The sequence below is a fragment of the Patella vulgata genome, chromosome 2 (genome assembly GCF_932274485.2).
Source record: "Patella vulgata chromosome 2, xgPatVulg1.2, whole genome shotgun sequence".
In the NCBI taxonomy this organism is placed as follows: Eukaryota; Metazoa; Mollusca; class Gastropoda; family Patellidae; genus Patella; species Patella vulgata.
Window position 1 is genome coordinate 44,591,305 of NC_065880.2, and position 16,391 is coordinate 44,607,695.

General features: G+C 37.1%; 2 protein-coding genes across 7 annotated transcripts in view; one reads left to right on the forward strand and one right to left on the reverse strand.

Moving 5' to 3' along the window:
• Positions 1 to 94: 94 nt before the first annotated feature.
• Positions 95 to 16,391, reverse strand: part of LOC126811576 (uncharacterized) — a 43,069-nt gene continuing 26,772 nt past the window's right edge. The window contains exons 1-2 of one of the 3 annotated variants that reach the window (XM_050537271.2): positions 14,305 to 14,326; positions 95 to 3,552 (exon numbers count right to left, since the gene is read on the reverse strand). In XM_050537271.2, the coding sequence (XP_050393228.1) occupies positions 2,844 to 3,482 (639 nt within the window). In that variant the 5' untranslated portion in view covers positions 3,483 to 3,552; positions 14,305 to 14,326 and the 3' untranslated portion in view covers positions 95 to 2,843. Of the gene's footprint in view, positions 3,553 to 9,555; positions 10,099 to 14,304; positions 14,327 to 16,391 lie in introns of those variants that run through there. The other 2 variants (XM_050537269.2, XM_050537270.2) reach the window with 2 other exon arrangements.
• LOC126811572 (RYamide receptor) overlaps positions 8,631 to 16,391 on the forward strand; it is a 265,432-nt gene continuing 257,671 nt past the window's right edge. For all 4 annotated transcript variants that reach the window (XR_008786036.1, XR_007675648.1, XR_007675647.1 and 1 more), the window contains exon 1: positions 8,631 to 9,029. The gene's annotated coding sequence lies outside the window, so the exon portion shown is untranslated. The remainder of the gene's footprint in view (positions 9,030 to 16,391) is intronic.

The following is a 16,391-nucleotide window of genomic DNA, read 5'->3' on the forward strand; positions in this document are numbered from 1 at the left end:
GAAAATTTAACCCCCCCCCCCCCCCCCACATGTAGGACCTTTGCATGGGTTGCATGTAAGGATGCACCTTGGGTGTGTAATTCACATTTGTAGAAACAATCTGAAATAATTTTATTTACACAATGTTACAATCACAGCTAAGTTTACAAGAACCAAATATTATATATATGTAAATACATATATTAATAATAAATATTGCACAATATAAGGCAATCTCTGAACAACTAAATGTGAAAAGGGAACCTTACTTGGGTCTTATTCAAACATTAATATTGGAAGTAAGCGTAAACGTGCATTTCTAAAAAGGCTAGTAGGATATAATCTTATTTTCGTAAAATTTGTTGTCTATTTATTTGAAGAAACAGCTATTTTTATGGGAAATAGAAATATGTCGGCTGATTTTGCTGTCATCCATGTCACGGGATATCTGCTTACCAAAAGACACTCTCTTTGGAATACTCCAAAGTTTATATATATGACAAATGGACTGAATTACTGTACCAATATTGGCATTTTGAATTGCTGTAATTTGCTACGATGCCAGGATGAATTCCATTGTACATTATGAATGAAATAGTGTCTAATACTAAACATTTCAGTTTTGTTTTTATACATTCACCACTCTGTTCCTGACTTTGTATACTAGTAAAAAGAATATTAAAGGTGAGGGGAGCTTAATCATCTGTAGGTAAATTTTATTTAGTAACGACAAAGAAGTACCAAGTCTTCCATAATATTAATGCTCTTTCAATAATTTGGAAAAAAATTAGAATTTTAACTGATCAGCCTGAATTTCAGAATAAGTATTACTGAAGTGTATATTATGTCTTAAAAGACTAGAAGCTCATAAACGGTTCACTGTCAAGTTATCAATGCCCAATAGGGCCTATAAACGAATCGAACTATTTTTCCATTTATGCTTAAACTCAAATGATTATAATTATCATAATTACTAAAAGCAAGACCTATTTTTTCATTTATGCCCAAACTCAAATAGATAGTATCACGTTTTCTAATTAACGAAAGCAATTAACTTAGATGAGAGCAAAGAATAAAAAGTAGTATAGTGGTGATAGATATATTATTGTACGCTACCGCACACTGTCGAAAGTATGCTTAAACTCAAATGATTAATATGTTTATAATTATCATAATTACTATACGCAACCGCACACTATCGAAATCGCAAAAATCACGAGGTGCCAACACGACCGAATATGCGAAGGGCCTGATGGGGCCTATAAACGAATCGAACTATTTTTCTATTTATGTTTAAACTCAAATGATTAATATGTTTTATAATTATCATAATTACTAAAAGCAAGAACTATTTCTTCATTTTTGCCCAAACTCAAAAAGATAATATCACGTTTTCTAATTACCGAAAGCAATTAACATAGCTTAGATAAGAGCAAAGGATAATAAGTAGCATAGTGGTGATAGATATATTACTGAACGCTACCGCACACTATCGAAATCGCAAAAATTACGACCGAATATGCGAAGACCCTCCATTTAATTACAATCTGATCAAAACACATCTTATTTAATTTCGTTTTTTATAGTTCAAAGTTTCGTTTTGCTCGTCTTTACTACACTAGAAACTGAAAGTGTTGTTATATACTCCGCGTTCTGGATGATGTGAGAGATTAGCCAATGAAACTGTCTGTTACGGCGAGTTTTTGGCGTGAGGTGCACGGAACTTTGGGTAAACTACTAGAAACGTCAACGACGATTGATTAATCAGTGTGTGACGTCATAAGGTCAAAAGCCTCTCGCATGAAACCTGACGCGACCTTCCACTACAGCTGGTCAGATTTTCATGTAGTGAAGTCCGTCGAAAATATATAAAAAAACACGAAACGAAATATATAGCTGTATTTTAATCAGATTGATTTAATTAAAATAATATTACAATTGCGTTTCGTTTGTTTTGTTAGATGACGTTGTAGTCAATGTAGCTGAACGTCCAAAATAAAACGAAACATTATTGGCACTGATTTTTAATACACATTGCCAATCCCGTGGAACAGCTTTCTGTCCCAGCTGACTGTCCCACTAATACATGATTACTTATTTAATGCAAGAACCGTAAAAACGTCATCGCTTTCACGTTATTATGGTAGGCATAAAAGCCGATTGGACCGACACCGAATAATTTAAATGTCATGGGTGTTGGCATCAGCACAATATTTGTACGACTAGAACTTGAAGGGATTCGTATTTTCAGGAGGATACACCACACATAACAAATATAAATACTTTACATACTAATTCAAGTCATTAAATGATATTTCAACAATAGACTATCTTATAAAGCTACTGTTATGAAATCATTGTTTCAAAATATTTACAAGCGCTTTCAAGCTAAAGAAACAAAGAATTGAACCGCTTTACATAATTCCTGCAAATACATAATTTCTATACATGTCTAAACCAAAAATCTAAATTGCACAGAAGTGAAAGCTAAAACACCTTAAAAACACAAAAACCCTGCAATAATATCCAAATGAAGAACTAGTGTCTGCAGATATAATCTCGAAGGCCTATAGATGTATATCAAGATTCCAGGAAGTTCTGTTAAACTTTGAAGAAAAGAATACGAATAATCCTGAAAGTCTCAGAGTTTTCACCAAAGTGTGTTTGGTAATAATATAATTCCATAACTAAATTTCCAGTCATAATACTTTTTAAAATGTCAATAATCATCAGGTATATCATTTAAAATACATTTAGGCATGTTAACCTACACAGGCACACTGGGACGAACGGATCAAGTGATACATCATCCTTTTGCAAAAATAAATCACGATAATCATTTTGTCCAATCAAATAAATCCATCTCATGTATCTTCACTCTCTATTCCATCGGCCTTTTGTCGCTTTTTAGCTTTGGCGGTAACTTTCTGCCTTCTAGGTGCCATATTAGGCGAAGGTATGGGCGGTTTTTGCGTATTTCCTCCGTTATCGGGGTTTAGTGAAGTCGGACTTTTATCCGATTTAATTTCTGGCGATTTATCCGTGGTAGGAGAAACCGATTCTTCTCCCTTTAACCGTTCCTCTAATTCTGGTATTGGGGATTTGGCTTTGAAATTAGCCCCACCTGGTAATCGCAAAGGGCTCATTCGTTTCATAACACAGGAAGGAGCTTCTTTTGCTACCCCTGCCTCTGGACGGGGTCCCAATACTTTTGGAAGGAGACCATCAATAGATCGTGAGAAAGGTTGATTGGCAGATTTGAGATTGTCTGCCCGAGTTTTGGGTTCTTCGGCTGCAGGTGGCGGTTCATCTACCTCCTGGATTTCATCAAATGTGATTGGTTGAGTTTTATATCTACCAGCAGTTCGTTGCTTTCGTTTTGATCTCTTAAAAGATCCAGATAATTCATGGTTAAAATGAAGCCGAGAAAGTTTTTCGGGAAAATGAGTTTCAAAGTTATACAACGGATCGTGCACTGCTTTTGGCGGGGTCGCCATCATCATGACCGACACCCTATTTCCAGCAGTATGTTTTCGTATCTAATTTTTGAATCCGCCTGTATCTTTTTTCAATCTGAAATTAGAAAACAAAAGAGGTTAGTCATAAGGCATGTTTGTAGAAATTGGATGTTAAGGATTAATGTGTGGGACGTTTAAAAAGGCTACGCTGTGTGGTCCACATTGTGGGTGCTGGTATTGCTAAATAATCAATCTTGAAAACCGGGATAGTTGGGTGGCCGAATGGTCTAGCGCGAACGCTTTAGATCATAAGGTCTGGCACCCAGTTAAGTTGCGTAGTTTCGACCATACACTTGTACATGACCTAGATTATGTTGAGTTGACGTTAAGACCCATTTCTCTTTCTTTTTTGATGATAATACGTTAGCTTACATGTGAAATTGAGATGATTTAGCTATTAAGCCTATGTAGGTGAGTGAGTGTCACTGACAAATCGATTTCCTTGTTGATAAAGCCAGTTACACAAACTGATTAGACGATTGTTAGGCGTGAATGATTATTTAGTCTGTAAGTTGACAAGCTGTCAAAACACTCTGTTTATTGCTTATGATTTAAAGTTCGTTTTTGTTCACAAAATGTTTGTGGCATGGTCTGTCCGTCTGGTTGTCACTTGTCTTTGACAGGAATTTCAGTTTCCATAACTTAAATGTATAGCTAACTTATCATATTGGAAGAGTTAAAAGAGTTTCAAACACCGCAATACATACATGTATTATACCGTCTTGTAGGAGCTAAAATGGCCAAAATAAAGTATTCAATTTTCATTAGTGATGAGGAAAACTTTATACGATTAGATTTTTGGTTCGAATCGATCTGGTTCGATCTGGACAGATTGTCCAATGAAACAGACAAGTTTTATTTTTGTTCCAAATTAAAGACGTTTAGTTTAGTAATTTTAGCATGTGGTCCATTTTTCATATTCTAACACCTGAATATTTGGACAAGCATTGCCAGGTCAAGTATTAGACGCAGCGGGCCTATAGAGTCGGGTAGAAGGACTCGGACCGTGTCTACGAAAAATAAGGATATGTCTAGTTTTGATCTCAAAAGAGTCGTGTATGCAATTAAAGATATGCTATGTCTTTCCAATACACGTGATGTCACTTATTGCTGGGCCCTGAATGAGAGATCCGCGGTTTTGACATTCGGGATAAATAAGTGTTCCTGGCACATCGTTGTAATGAACTTTGTCACCCACTGTGACATATTGCTCGTATTATATAAGAATAACTTGGGTTGGTGTAGAATAAAATATGTCAACAACTTGTTAACCGTTTGACTTTGAAGCTTAAAGATACATTATGGGAGATTAGATAAAGAGCTGGCAGTTCTCACTATAATAGTTAAAAACTAAAGTCGGTACGATAAAAAACATAGTCTCGATAATTCATTTCCTGATTAAATCATGATTGAAAGCTGAGCAGCAAATCAGATCCTAATCCAGTAAATATCACAGTCTAGCGATGACATCGAGGGTTGATTATGATCTGGATAAGTTAATTAATGTCTTATTAATAATTTAGGTAACATTTCAGGCCTAAAGAAAGACAGATTTAGCTCTTGCATAATGTATGTTTAAGCGAAGGTCACGTATTTATCTTAATTCCCAAGAACTTGGCCGTGTCTTTGAAGAACCAACAACATCGATGTCACGTCTAGTAATTTATAGCAATTTGTTAAAATCCTTTACATATATGTATGAAATTGTTCTTATAATGTGCATAGTCAGTTTTAAATACACACGTGTAATGAACATATACATGTTTGTATGTAACATACATGCAAAACTGTGAAATCCAGGGATTTGTTCTAAACGTGTCGTCAACATAACACGTCGAAGATTACGTGTGCAATTTTGTCCGTTTCTGGCAACCAGTCTTGGATTTCCAACTTCCTATGGATCTTTTATGTTTAACAACAATTCCTAAGCGAGACCCGAACGTTTCGTCCTACCCGAAAGGCTGTGCACACTTTCTATGTTAATCTCGGCCATGGCTGGATAGCATACACTACATTAATATATCGATATCGGCCACGGGAAATAAATACCAATCTCTACCAGGACTTAGAATTTCGAGTTCATGGGTCACCAATCGGCATTATTCGATATATCCTAGTGTTTGAATATAACCCGAATATCATGCTGGAACAAGGGTTGGCCCAGAAAGTAGGCATAGTTATTGCACATTAGGACTGTGCGTGTGTGGAAAAGCTTTATTTAATGTCTTCTTCCACCGAAGTGATATCGCCGACCGGGAAGTCCTCGCTTAAATAGTCACACTCCCGGTCAAATCAATAATAATCTACGACGGTGGAACAGTTCGAGGAAAGGTCGTTTATTTCCTTTCATACTTCAATGATTGGCTTAAAATAAGTTCAGATGTCGACTTCCAACTGAACAAAAGATAACTTAATATGCATCTAATGGTCATGTTTTGATCAGTCCATTCTGAAAGCAACCCCCCCCCCCCCCTCCCCGATATGGCAAATCACGTATGTGCACAAAGCTATAAGCTCGCATGAATATCGTATGGGTGCACGAAGCCTGTCCTTTTCACAACATCCTTAACTTTATAATTCAGTTTTTTTATGCCTAAAAATAATAACAGGATACAATCATAATACCAAAGGGTAACCGTTAAGATGATCTTAAAATCTAGGTGAAAGTAGATGTACAGATAATCGGTTGCAAAGGAAGTCCTCAAGAATAGTCTGCATATACGTATAAACCAAAATGTATTTTAAACTAGCCGCCCATCGCCTACTGGGTACATCAAAGGGCAATGTTAAGAATATTAATGTCTACACCTCAAAATCTTTAAATCATTGCAATATCCTTCTGGACAATTTTAGTGCTAGAGATGCCCGTATTTTGATAAAATAATGTCTGTCATCTAAAATTGCACTGTCTCAATATGATATTGATAAAAGCGGATAGTAGGCATGCATTGATGAATAAAGAAGCAAATTGAACAGTTGAAACTATCTGAAGTTTAATGACTGATATGAACTAATTACGTTGAAACCGTGTAATTTCGAAAACTTTGAAGCGTTATAACAAATTATTTACACCTCTGATTGCAATATTTGTTTCTGTTGTGGGATCAGTGAATAAGATGATAATGATTCATGAGGTACACGATGTTTCAAAGGGTGACCCCGGTCCTTTCTTGCGTCATAATTAATTGTTTTCAAACATATTGCGAACCAATATACTGGGTGGGCAGGAAGTGCTTGCGAGACAGTGCAGCTGAAATGTCATTTTTGCATGACAGTTGGCGGGAAAAGAAACTAAAACCTCTTTGTAGTGAAACCATATGGTGAAACGTAGGCGCAAGGTGTAAAAATCGCGTCAGTACCGGTGTAAGGAAAAGAACGCGAGGAGATTGACGGCAGAGCGAATTTTTGGGAACAGTTCACATGAACGATTTTCATAAGCAAATCAGAGTTCGAGGTCAAACGATTACAAGGTCAAATCGTCACTTTGAACTGCAAATATCCGCGCGTATCGCCGCTTTCAGAAGCCTGCGAAAATCGCAGTGGTCAGTGGTGACCTTGTATGCTTGAAGTGATCGGCCAGTCCGTATCAGCACCATAATATTTTGTTGTACTTAAAAAAAAGATAATCTGCGGTGTGCTTCAAAATGTTCTACGAGTGCCATAATCATGATCTGATGTTGTTACATTCAGAATTACAAGAGCAAAGCGGTACGTTTTCATTGCTTTTAACGACTGGAACTGAACACAACGAATTAAGCAAGCTGGTCAAAAATTAGAGATTAAGAAACATAATAACCAAGAACGCCAATTCTACCCACCCCTTAAAAATTCAACATTCTTCGCCTGGAAGTAATAAAACTGACACCTTGGGGTAAGGACAACAGATATGACGACATCGACCGCTTTAGTCGTAGGCCTGATGTCCGGAAACAAAACAAAAGCATTATCCGATGTTTAAACAGGTCATCATCATCGTGGGTCGCTAAAAATATGCACAAGTTAATATATATAATGTGTGGGATTTTTTTCACCGCTCCAAAATATTTTTAATGCTCACTCCGAACTATATGATTTTATCCGCTGTTTATGAATAATTATTGATATTCATTTTATGGCGTTTATTGTTTCCAACAACATAACTCGTAAACTGACCCCACCGCCAACACCAACCACCAAGAACTCATTAAACTTGGTGGTATGTCCTGTTATATTAATGTTCATACGGCATGATTAAGAGTCATTAGGTCGGATATAGGTAATGGTATTACTCAATTAATACATTATACCTAGACTCAATATAACTACTCACGTAACTGATGGTTCGTGACTTTATGATCTACTAACCTACATTGAAACACACTATAGTAAAAGATAGTTCAAACTTCCCATTTACTCGCTATAATATGTCTTTTTGTTTCGAGCATTGAGAATACAACTATTCCCGCTTCCTCGTTCATTAAGTGGATGGGTACTGTATATTTTTTAAATCTGAATAAACCCCCAGTTGACTATTCGATCAAACTTGGACAATAGCCAAACACAGCCGTTAAATGCCAGTGTTAAATACATAATTTAGACCTACATTGGATGAACCATCAAAGTATTAACGTTGCTGCTTGTACATTGGCAGGAAAAAAGAATGAGATCCGATTGTAACGTGAATTTCCTTCTCACTTTTACCCTAATACATTACTAGTTTACAACGGGACGACTATCGTTCCAACATGGCCCCTGTTGGCAATTTCATGCACTAACAGGCCTATATATGTTTTTGTTGCATATTTGCATTTGTATATCGATTTTAAGCTGCAGAGCTGGGTGATATAACATATAGCTAACTACTTAAATATATAGAATAAGCTATATACTTGAATACAACACAGACAACCCAAAATGTCAAAGTGAAAGGCAAAGCTACATCAAAGAAAATGAATATACTGAGTGTCATAATTAGACCTCGACATCAAGGTGAATACAAAAGTGTAACCTACGTGAATATGTCACATACCAACATCTCCCAGAGACAGGTAGTATCAGACCCCCACCGCTAAAATTTTTAAAGATATTCTATTTTCTAGCATCTTTTTTTTTCAACATTTTTTTCAACATTTTTAAAGAAGAGATCCCAGATTTCACAGGCTACCCGGTGATAAAAGTGAGTTTAAATAAACCGTCGAACAGTAAGAAATTATATAAATAGTTTGAAGGTTTCGGTACAGAATGATCATTACGTACCATATTTAAAAGATTTTCGTTCATGAATATTGTGACGTACTGTGTCTTGGCACTTTGGGAAATTATCGACTGAATTTTGTAGTTTTACAAAAAATTATCAACAACACCGAGATTCGGATGAATGCCCGGGACTCTAATACAGATTTCGAAGAATCTTCCAACGAAGGATTAACACGTTTGGTTCACTAAAATATATCTGGGATATCTCCTTTAAAATGGTATATATTACTGTATTCCGCTATATCTAGTAGGTATTTAGTGTCAGTAGGTATCCTGCTATTAGTGATAAGGAAACATGTAAGTACCGATTTATCAATTATAGATTAAAACATTATTTACATCATCATGAATAAGTACCGATTTATCAATTATAGATTAAAACATTATTTACATCATCATGAATAAGCCTATCTTCACAGCCATAACACGTCTGTTAACTAAGTTTCTGCCTGGAAATAGGAAATCAAAAATATCGCCTGTCGAAATCTATCACTACAGTCAGCGCAGCATATTAAATTTTAAATTCACTGACAATGACAAATTAAAAAACCCAATGATAATCAGATCTGGTCAAACGCAATGAAGGACGTATCGAACTTAGTATAACCGCATTTCATAAAGGGCACAGGGTGCTCTATTAGCCGCCACTTTTTGATAGCATCCATATAATATTGTAAGATCACAAACACCTAATATATAAGGGCAATACAGATTAATGACTGTTTCAGCTGTTTTATGGGACTTCGGATGTCGTTTATTATATATTTGCTTCAAGACAGAAGCATTAATAATCTACAATAAAATACAAGATAACCAGACCCACCTTTTTATCTCTGGCAGTTATACCAACGATGACAGGAAACGTAATATAAATCTATATAGAATTTTGTTTCACCTAAATACCACAAGTATTGAACTGTTTCACTTGTTTGATATAGTATGCGACATATTATCGATTGTATATATATATATGATGTAAGTAAATTTATGCATTTCCACTTTAGTCTGCTTACAGTCTACAATACATTTAGCCTTCGTAAATTATTACACTATACATTTGATCCACAATAAAGTCGATTTCGCGTAGTCACTGTTTCGTATTAACTTCTGCTCAAAATAACACATTCGCTTCTGCCTCGCTACAATCTCCCAAACGTAATCAAACAATGTCTCCAATACAAGTGTTATACACACTCCCAGGTGGTGGAACTATTGCAAAACACCTCCAGAGATCAGAACAGATCAACAACCTGGTACCATCCCTAAACAATGTCTTTATGATATATAGGTAACGATAAGTTCCGGGTCTGACTCATCTTCACTTGGCTTCAAACTACACGTATACTAAAGCTTTACCTACATAGCATTTGTTTACGTCTTATAAACTGTACTTGACTCGAGCAAAATACAGCCTGCGAAGGGTCAAGGTTCTTTGCGTATCATATATCTTAATACCTACATAGCTACTGGATAGCTACCTTATAATTAACGACGCAATACAGACGAATCTCAGAACCGATATAATGTTCATATTATCTTAAATGATACGTGAAATTAATAAGATAATAATTATCAATTTCCAGGCAATGAGGAAATTAATTAATTGGTGGTGGTCCTTTCCCTATATTTGGATTAATATACAATTCGATAATCGATTAATAAATATTTCAGTCTACTTTTCACTCAAGTAGATTGTTCAAAACTCCTCAGAAGTACATTAATAGGACAATATGTCAGGACCAAAGTCAAGAATAAAGATTAAGACCACGCACAATCATACGTACGCAAACACAAACATAATAGAGACTTTTGGCAAGGGTAATTTTCTGGTCCGTATCGCGTATCCGTATGGATTTTGCGTGTGACGTCATCAATGTGTGTGTATTTCTCATACGTGATACGGCACGCGGATACGGCAGCACGTATCGAACAGCTTTCATACGGAAAAGGTTCGTACAACATTGTCGTCTTTTTTAGACGCTGAAATGTTGTATCGTAGCGTTATTATGAATCTGTGTGTATTCTAGAACACGAAGGTGTATATTTGATGTGATTTAGGGAGGCGGGACCTTGTAAATCTGGTAAAGAGGTATAAACTTTCTAAAATGATACATTAGTGAAACCAAAAATTGCAGTCGAGTCGAGGTCGAAGATTTTAAATAAGATTCGACATTAATTTTTTTTTAATAGCCCGGCTCTAATAGCCACTTGACTAGTACTGATGGTGATCTTGGTAGATATCTGCCATGCTGTAATAGAACTAAGCTCAGCTGATCGACGCACACGTACACGACGCGAAAATCTGCCCAAACTCTAAAACTACATTGACGCAACGTATCACGTATACGATATGGATACGTGATACGGATGGGAAAATTCCGCTTGCCAAAAGTCTCTATTAGAGACCCTATCGCGTATCCGTATGGATTTTGCTTGTGACGTCATCATTGCGTGTGTATTTCTTATACGTGATACGGCACACAGATACGGCAGCACGTATCGAACAGCTTTCATATGGAAAAGGTCCGTATAATATCGTCGTCTTTTTTACCGTATATTTTGCTATTTTTAGACGCCGAAATGTTGTGCCGTAGCGTTTTTATTAATCTATGTGTATCCTAGAACACAAAGATGTATGTTTGATGTGATTTTAACCATGATAAAGACTGGAATTTAATCATTATTTTTGATGAGCTTTCGCGGAATTTTCATATTTTTCCTGTCTGTCTGTCTGCATGCTGGTTGATCTACGTGCTAAATTTAGGGAGGTGGGACCGTGCAATCTGTAAAAGGGGTATATACTTTCTGAAATGATACATTAGTGAAACCAAAAATTGCCGTTGATGTCGAAGAATTTTAATAAGATTCGACACTAAATTTAAAAAAAAAATAAATAAATATACTATTCAAAAAAAGTAGGGGATATTTGATTTTTAAGTGTTATTAAAGTCACCTAATGAAACTGACGAAGAAACAAATGACAAAATGAAATGAAGTTCACATTCATCGATTTATTCCAAATGATCGTTAGACTAAGTAAGGCACAGACTGACCATTATAAGGGTAAAATGATACCCGGGGTCAAACAGCAAAGTTACCACAGCATCACAACCAAGTCAGTAACGGGTAAATCCTCCTCTGTTTGCCAAACAAGCATTGATCCGACGTGGCATACTCCTAATGAGACGTCTAAGGTCATTTTGGTCCAGATTGTCCCATTCCTGTTGCAACGCAGCAGCAAGTTCTTGGACATTGGCAGGACGTTGTTGACGTTGACGTAACCTCTGTCCAAGCATGTCCCAGACATGCTCGATGGGGGAGAGGTCGGGGCTCAGTGCTGGCCAAGGTAATGTGGTGATGTTCTGTTGTTGGAGGTAACCTGTAACGATCCTGGCCCTGTGACATCTTGCGTTGTCATCCTGGAAGATGAAACGGCGGCCATGACGTCGTGCGAACGGCACAACATGGACTGCCAAGATGTTGTCCCGGTAGTACTGGCCTGTAACACGCCCTGCAACAACATGTAAAGCCGTTCTTCCAGCAACAGTGATGCCTCCCCACACCATAACAGAACCACCCCCAAATCGATCATGTCTGATGACGTTAACGTCTTGGAAGCGCTCGTTTCGACGACGCCACACCCTCCTACGTCTGTCCAAAAAATCAACAGTGAACCTTGACTCATCTGAAAACATCACATTGCTCCAGCGTCGATTATCCCAGTGTTGACGATCCCTACACCAACGACGTCTTGCCTGAATGTGATGATCTCTCAAACAAGGGATCACGCGAGGACGTCGGGCGCGAAGGTGACCCCTATGCAGTCGATTCCGAATCGTCTGGCCACTCACTCTCACACCAGTGTCTGTTTGAAGACGAGCGCTGATCTGATTTGCTGTGATGACACGATTTCTCAAGGCCAAGGTACGGATAAATCGATCCTGGGCTTGAGTTGTCGCCCTTGGTCGACCTGAGCGTGGTCTGTCCTGTACAGATTGTGTATCACGGTATCTGGACCATAGCCTGCTTATGACAGACTGAGAAACATTCATCGTCCGCGCCACAACCGCCTGTGTTGTGCCGATCTGTAGCATGCCAAGGGCACGTAACCTTTCATTTTGGGTAAGCCGACGCATATCAAAATTTGTTTTCTGGTCACTAAAACAATTAAACTGATGTTTCCACCCTGGAATTCAATGCCACAATGACTGTAACATCCAAAGTCAGAGTCGTGCAAATCTTGGGTTGGACCCCCATGATGATCCCAAGCATCACCTGCATTCCATGCGGTAGCTATTGGTGCGTTTGGGCGTCACATGTAACTGGAAATGTTTCTTCTGTTAGGTTCTATAGTGACTTTTTTCGTAGTCATTTGCATATTTTAGTATTATGCCCCCAAAATCAAATATCCCCTACTTTTTTTGAATAGTATAGCTCAGCGACAGTTGAGCGACTTTGCTCCCTTCAGGAATTTGTAGGCCAGGCACTTGACTAGTATTGATGTTGATCTTAGTAGATAACTGTCATCATGCTGTAATAGAACTCAGCTCAGCTCAGCTACTCATACTTACGCGGCGCGAAAATCTGCCTAAACTCTAAAACTACAATGACGCAACGTACCACTTGTCGATACGGATACGTGATATGGATGGAAAAAAATCCGCTTGCCAAAAGTCTCTATTGATCTACGTTCTCACGTACGGTATGGTATGACCAACTGAAATTTAGTTTGTATTGATTTCACGCCGCCATCTTAAAATGTATCTGTATCCAATAACCTTGAGTTCGAGTAGTTCACTGGTAGGCCAACGAATCGGCCACCGGGGTTAAATAGGTGTTAACGAGGTGTTAACACTCGATTATCTAACCTAAATGTTTTGTTTAAGTTTCTAAATGACGGTCCGTCTTTGTCTAATCTTTAAATAAAGAATACATTAAATTCTCTTCTGGCACGTCTCTTTAACGGATGGATTAATAAATAAACACAGTGAACTGTTTAACTATGTTTGTGATTCCCAAGGTTGAATAGGATTGGCTATGAGATAGGTCTTTTTTCCCACTCTCTCTCTCTCCCTTAGAAAACTTGGCAGAGATACAATGCCTTACACAATAACAAGTATTACTCAACATAAACAAGTTAATGATGATACCAGGATCCGGGGTAAAACTAAGACAAACAGGTAAATTTACGACGTGTTAATTCTCGGATAGATAAAGGCAGATGCTATATAATCACATACACCATTCTTCCGACTTGATATTGACACTGTGTACATGTAGACATAACAAGAAAACACTGTTCAGATGAGCAATACAAACAATCGGGCGCCATTATAGGAAATCCACCCATGACAGTTTAAAGTTGATGAGATGCCTTATTCTTTTGATTTTTAAATATATTTAGATGAAATATACTCGAACTTCAAGCGCAATCAAACGACCAAATTTCAATATAGCCTATCAATAGTGTCAAGTGGTTGGGGTTTATAATGAAATGAAATGGGGCATAACGTCCTACTTTTCTGCAACGACTGGTCTTCAATCAAACTTAACTAGATCATATGTAACTTACCCCATTTGTGCCTAATCTACGGGATACTGAAAATCGACAATGTGTTCAATGCCAATATACTGCACACCCATGCACATGAAATACGTCTCGAAAATATCTGGTTGTAATACCAAAGGTCATTAACATGTATACGAGAATCTATTTTTGTTCTTATAAAGGAAGGTTACACTTGGAGGCATTGGTCTGGAAAATAAGGAAGTTCAAGTAAATTGGGTCCAAAATACAATTTATAATAAACCACCCCGAATAAAGGATGCAAAGGAACCGCGAGAAGTATAATACAAATAATTCTAAAAACAAAAATACAGGTATTGAAAGCGCTAGACTATGGGTTAGTTCATTATCATATAAAAGAAATGATTCCCAGTTCGCAGTACCGATGTATCTGAATAGCTTTATTTTTCTGTATATCAAAAGTCGTTTATCCATGCCATAACATCTTTAGAAGTTTTACACTCAGGTTTCTGGTTCGTTTCTGTGTACTGAATGACACCAAGAAATAGTGCCGAGTGGTAATGACCTACCTGATATTAAATGTAGTTTATAAAAGAATTCCTCAAATACCAGGAATGGCTGGGTACGATATTGACTAATAAGGGAGTAACCATTAATTAAACCAGAACTAAATTCAATCAATAGTAATAATTCTTCCTTGGTTTGACGTCATTAGAAGATAAGTCTTGACCGAGAAACAGCTCTTTCTGTTTGAGCGCAATCGTGTGTGATATAGATAATATCACGTAATTAATTTTAAACACTTTAGCACAAAATGGAGCCCGATTTGAGCGTGTTTGACGTTTTGAAATTATACATTTGTATCACATGATAATGCTTAAAAAAATATCTATGTTTCGCCGTGCACGTAACAGAAACCTTGACAGAAATCGAAATAAGAGTAGGACCTAGTGCCGCTGTCCGGTCAAAATATCCCTCATAACACACTGTAAGACGTATGCCCGGCTTCATTATCCCAGTTGGTGCAGAAAATAAGGACGTTAAACTCCATTTCATTTCATTTCCCTTCGTTTGCCTGGTTTGATGTATAAACGTGTAATTTGTATCAGACCACAGGTGACTCCAAACCATATTCTCTTCCTCTATACTAAACGATTTCAACATTTCACCTGTTGCCAATTGTTTATTATAAACGCACCTTCCTAAACCATACTATCAAAATATACCCCATATTAAAGAACAGTTCAAGTTTATTATCCATTACTCAGGTATGGCTGAATTCAACTTTTTACACCTGATTTCACCAATTGACGTATCTTAATGAGGTGAAGGTGGATATAATTGGGAGGTAATTTTGATTAGCTGTTTAATAAGGGTGATAATTGTTGACACTGATTAAAATTATAGTATGGAAGATTGGAAATAGAAAATGAACATAGATATATTTTCGATATTCATGGTAATTACACGAATCTTGTCACTTAGGTCGTTTGGGCGGATTTTTATTTATGTTTTGTTCTACCAGTGTGAGTCACGGTGGATCAGTGAGTATGACGTTGGCTCAATAACCAGGGGGTTCCGGGTCCAATACCGGTGTTTGTCGACATGGATGGATCTAAAGAAATACCACTGACAGCACATCCACTGCCAGTTGGAAATCGAATTAAAGGGAGTTCGTAGCGTCACGGTCAGGGCAAACAAAAAGCCCCCAATGCCGTATTCCCATCTTCATTAACCCGGTTGGAGCATAAAAGTATTACGTTAAACCCCATTTCAATTTCCTGATTCAGAATTTACTTTCATATAATATTGGTATATACAAGTTTCTATTTCTTAATTTTGACATTACTTCATAGACCACCTACAGCCTTAACTATATTATACATGTATTAAAGAACATTGATTTGTGTCTTCAAGAGTTAAAGTGCTAGTAAATATAAGGGATAAGAAGCTAGACATATGTTTAATATACTATTATATAGTTTATCGATAGAGCACATGACGATCCTGGTAGAACGCATACACGGGGGCATGAATTGAGCCAGAATGATTTTATTTAAAATACAGACGTACGTGACGCCACCCTTTTATGTTAGCTTACTATTATTTTAAATAATGGTACTGGTAACTTG